Source organism: Triticum dicoccoides, chromosome 1A (genome assembly GCF_002162155.2).
Source record: "Triticum dicoccoides isolate Atlit2015 ecotype Zavitan chromosome 1A, WEW_v2.0, whole genome shotgun sequence".
Taxonomy (NCBI): domain Eukaryota; kingdom Viridiplantae; phylum Streptophyta; class Magnoliopsida; order Poales; family Poaceae; genus Triticum; species Triticum dicoccoides.
The window spans coordinates 322,096,656-322,101,234 of record NC_041380.1 but is presented as its reverse complement, the minus strand read 5'-3'; the positions used below and the strand labels follow the sequence as shown (position 1 = coordinate 322,101,234).

Genomic DNA, 4,579 nt, shown 5'->3' with positions numbered 1-4,579 from the left:
ATCACCGGGATATCTATTCCTAAACGTCGCGGATTCGAATCCGACTCATCTCCGAGTCCGGATTCCCCTCAAAGTCTCGTCATATGCGTACGAAGGGATTCCTTCTAGAGAACTCCGCTCCGCTAGCCGCCACCGTCCCTGACTGATGGGCACCCAAACCAGAAATTCTCACACACGCACCCAACCTCTCCTCCCCTTATAAACTGGGGAGATATTTCTTTCCACACCCTCCTCCCCTCGAGATCGAAGGCCGCGAAAAGACCAGAGTGCCCCGCCCCTCATCCCAGAAGTCTCCAAACCCCCTCGTCGGAAGAGGTGAGCTTAGCAGCCTTCACGATGGCGGTGGCGGAGCTCTGGGAGACGCTGAAGCAGGCGATCTTAGCGTACACGGGGCTGTCCCCGACGGCCTTCTTCACCGCCGTGGCGGTCGCCGCCGCGCTGTACCACGTCGTGTCGGGGATCTTCGCGCCGCCGCCGCCTCCCCGGCAGCGGCCGCGCGAGGAGCCCGAGGCGGAGCCGCTCCCGCCTCCCGTGCAGCTGGGCGAGGTCGACGAGGAGGAGCTCCGGCAGTACGACGGGTCCGACCCCAAGAAGCCTCTCCTGATGGCCATCAAGGGTCAGATCTATGACGTCACGCAGAGCAGGTATCTCGCTCGCCTGAAACCCTATCTTTTGCTTTGTAATAGTTGCTCTTATCCACCGATTTTATGATGTGATTGATGGATTCTCCTATTGACTTGGTTTACTAGTATTTGTGTGAATCTGTTGTTATGCTGGTAGTACACCAGGTGACTGATTTACTGGTATTTGTATGAATGAATTGTGCAATTCATCATAATTGGGGGTTCAAGATCGAGTAGGATCGAAACAGGTACGGTAGTTTACAGTGAACTATTAACTGGCTGGGATAGTCGGTGAACTACTTTTGGAGTAAGCAAAGCCCCTTTATGCTGGGTACTTTTCACTTGAACAACTGCACGAATTATATTAAAGGAGTTTCTTGGCCTTTGCATTTTTTTATGTAAGTTAAATGGTTAGGCTCAATAATGCTATAAGATATGTGGTTTCGTATCTTTATCCTTTGCTATGCCAGTTGTGGTTGCTGGTGGAGCACACATATCTTGTGGGAGGAGAGGAATATTAATATAACAGATCTTGGATCTATCATCCTGAGCTTTATGAGCATCTGTATCATCAGATGCTAAAAGATTCACACCAGGCCCCATGCCTTGTATGGCCGCTAAGGATTAAAGTAGTGGTCATGTTTGGGTGTGCTTGAGCCGTTGTTCGCATTGTGCTCGAGCTTCTAGTAAATTTACTTTGCTCTCGTAAAATTGCACGCAATTGGTGTACTCTTGAAAAAAAAGTAGTGGTCAGTATGGCTGATTCCCCACTAAGGGATGATGCGATGCTATGTCTGGAGCTTGTTTTAAGCCATATGATTTTTGAAGCTCACCTGCAACCAAATTTATGTAGCAGCTTCTTAATTCATGTTCCAAGTGCTGGGCTAGAAATAGCTAGATGAAAGAGGTCACTGTGGGATCCACCTTAGCAAAAACTAGACTAATGGATGGACACTCCCTAACTTCCAATGATACTTTTAGGTGATCTGTCGTGTTTCATGATGGATGCATAGTCATCCATGGGTTAGGATCCTCTACTGTCATATATTGTCATCATGCTCTCATTCATATGATGAATGTGTCAAGTATCTCATATACTTTTGTTCTTCTGTTCGTATTTCTAATTATCCTTTTGACCTTTTTTCTGCAGAATGTTCTACGGACCTGGTGGACCTTATGCCCTATTTGCTGGCAAAGACGCCAGCAGAGCTCTAGCCAAGATGTCTTTCGAGCCCCAGGACCTGAACGGTGATACCTCTGGCCTCGGGCCGTTTGAGCTCGATGCACTGCAAGACTGGGAATACAAGTTCATGAGCAAGTATGTGAAGGTCGGTACCATCAAGAAGGCAGCTCCCGCAGAAGACGGCACCACAAGCAAATCCCCAGAAACAAATGAAGCAGTCACCACCGAGGCAGAGACCGAGAAGGCACCTGAGCACAAGCCAAGGGAGGTGAGCTCGGAGGAGGTAAAAGAGAAGGAAGCCACAGCCGATGCAGTCAGCGCCGAGAGCTAGAGCAATCCCATACCCCCTTGTGGTGGCAATAAATCTGTGTCATACAGTATGTAATCTGTACCAGCACGTTGGACATGGGGATATAGTGCTGGTGCGCTGTTATTGTTAGTTCGTCACTGGAGTGCTGGATATTACTGGGGTAGCGGGGTGTGCATGTGCCTCCCCTTTGTTAAGCCGTCGGTTGATACTTTTGGGTGAATAATTTAGCTGCTGTCTAAAGTATCTCTGGCCTGTGTTGTTATTGTTAGTCGTTACTGGGGTGCGTTTGCAAATCCCCCCTCAAATCAAATCAAACGTTTGTTGCATCCGTGAAGAATGAACACATAACGGATGGACTTGAACAAGTATTCATATAATAGAGAAAAAGTTCTTAGATGCAAATTATCTAAGTCTGCCTCACCCATATAATAGAGAAAAACTTCTTAGATGCAAATTATCTAAGTGTGCCAGAGGCAATGATACAATGATACAGGGGCCGTACATCCAAAGCTAGCTGTGATGTTCATCCAAAGATAACTATACATGTCCAGTCACGTTTAAAACAGAATTCATGCAAAGCTAACTATAAATGTCCGGTCACGTTCCAAACGGAATTTAAGATGGCGGGGCTTGCCGGAGGTGGCGGCGGCGGTCTCGCTCAGAGACCACTCCTCGCCGTACTTCATCATCTCGTCCTTGAGGATTTGCGGCGATGAGATATCGGAGTCCCTTCGAGTCCGTACTCTCTCGCGCCTTGAGAGGACGAATTTCTGTCGCCGAGGTAGTGGAGGATGCGCTTGCGCGGGAGGGGAGGGGGCATGGGGTAGCACCTCCAACGCGGCTAGGCAGTGGCGACTCCTCCTTCATGCGACGTGGCAATGGCAACTCCCGCTCCTACTTCACGCGGCGTTTGATTTGGAGGCCACGGTTGCGCAAGGGAGAGCAGGGAGGAAAGGAGGCTCCGCCTTCACCCGTCGGCGTGGAGGCAAATGCGGCTCCGCCTGAACGCGGCGGAAAAGCGGCTCTGGTGGCGGCACCGGACCATGGTCGTGGAGGAGCAAGCGTCAGAGCATCAGCTTCATCTGTGCTTTGTACTCATTCGTCGCCGTCGTGGCCTCCGAGAGGAGGGGCGGCTGCTGCGGTGGACGTCGTTGCTACGGCTTGTCCTCCTCGTCGTCGGAGGATATGACTATCCCCTCCTTCACAGAGGAGCCAACCGTCGTGGAGGAAGAGGGCCCCAGAAAGCGAGACGGCGATGCCAAGATCCAGAGTCGGATCCGGATCCGCCTGCCGGCACCGAGGCCTAGAAGTTGCCCATCGCTAGTGACTGGATGAAGAAAAGAGTGGGCGCGAAGATGTGGAGAGCGCGACGTGGCGGCGCCATGCTTAAATAGTCGTGGCCAGGCGAACGAACGGTCAACCCTCTTCAATATGGTGTCGCGGCTGGAGTTGGTTTCTCGGAACGACATGTCAATATTGAAGCGGGGTCACCCGTCTAGTCACGTCAGTCAGTGTCACCCTCCCGCCCGGTCACATCGAGCGGCATCAAATGCTTGCCGCTGTGGCTCTGAGCTGGCATGACGTAGGAAGCGACACGTCCATTGAGGATATCGTGCAGAGGGTTTTGGGTGGGACTTGAATGTCAGACGCTTACGTGGAAGTTTGCCTTTGATTTGTAGGAAAACTGATGTCCGAATCGATCCGTGGACATATGAGGTATCGTGTTGGATGATACAACGCGTCCGGACGTTTGCTCTAGTCAAATGTGGATGATTTGAGGGTTATTATTGAAGATGCCTTTAAACGGCAAGAACGGGCTTGTATTTGGTCAGAGAAACAACACTGTTATTTGTAATGACTTTATCACAAATGAATCTAAAAAAACACTGTCATTAGTATAATCTCGATTATCCCAGCACCAAATGAAGCCCGGAGCCAGAGGTTCTCGGGTGGGCATGACGCGGTAGTGCATTCGTTTAGTCCCACATCGCCCAGCCACACAGCGCATGAGTCAAACGCGCAGTATAAAAGTCCCAGGGCGCAGAGGAGTTTCCACAGGAGGTGAGGCCGAGTTAGCTCGTTTGATGGTTAACGAAACCACGGCATAGAGGCACTGCAAACATCCGAGATGAGCAAAATTAAGCTTGTCCCAAGTTTGCAGTCCTCGATGTCGTAGTTTTGTTTTTTCCATCTATTTTTGAGCACATTAAAATTAAAATTAAATTAGTTTCTGGTCTCATTAGGCCCAACCAAAGCTAAGCTTCAAACTGTTACTCTGCTCACTCGTGAATCACGAGCCAAGCACAAGGCCGCTTGCTTCGTCTGAACTTTGCGCACTCACGCAACCACACAGCAAGTCAACCTCAGCACAAAAGAAGAAAAAAAAATTCAACAACACTACCACAGAACAAAAAACTACATCACGACTTTGCGGCGTACGCAACAGAAACTGAAGACATACCG

The 4,579-nt window shown here is 50.0% G+C and overlaps 1 protein-coding gene across 1 annotated transcript; it reads left to right on the top strand.

Moving 5' to 3' along the window:
* Nucleotides 1–215: 215 nt before the first annotated feature.
* On the top strand, nucleotides 216–2,440 carry LOC119270888 (membrane steroid-binding protein 1-like). Its single transcript, XM_037552916.1, has 2 exons — nucleotides 216–644; nucleotides 1,774–2,440. The coding sequence occupies exons 1-2, from the start codon at nucleotides 337–339 to the stop codon at nucleotides 2,135–2,137; spliced, it is 672 nt and encodes a 223-aa protein (XP_037408813.1). The 5' UTR covers nucleotides 216–336; the 3' UTR covers nucleotides 2,138–2,440.
* Nucleotides 2,441–4,579: the final 2,139 nt, after the last annotated feature.

Bases quoted from the DNA above. Each gene is read 5' to 3' on its own strand.
- LOC119270888 (XM_037552916.1), top strand. From the start codon at position 337: ATGGCGGTGGCGGAGCTCTGGGAGACGCTGAAGCAGGCGATCTTAGCG. The intron at 645-1,773 runs GTATCTCGCTCG...TTTTTTCTGCAG, and splicing joins TATGACGTCACGCAGAGCAG to AATGTTCTACGGACCTGGTG.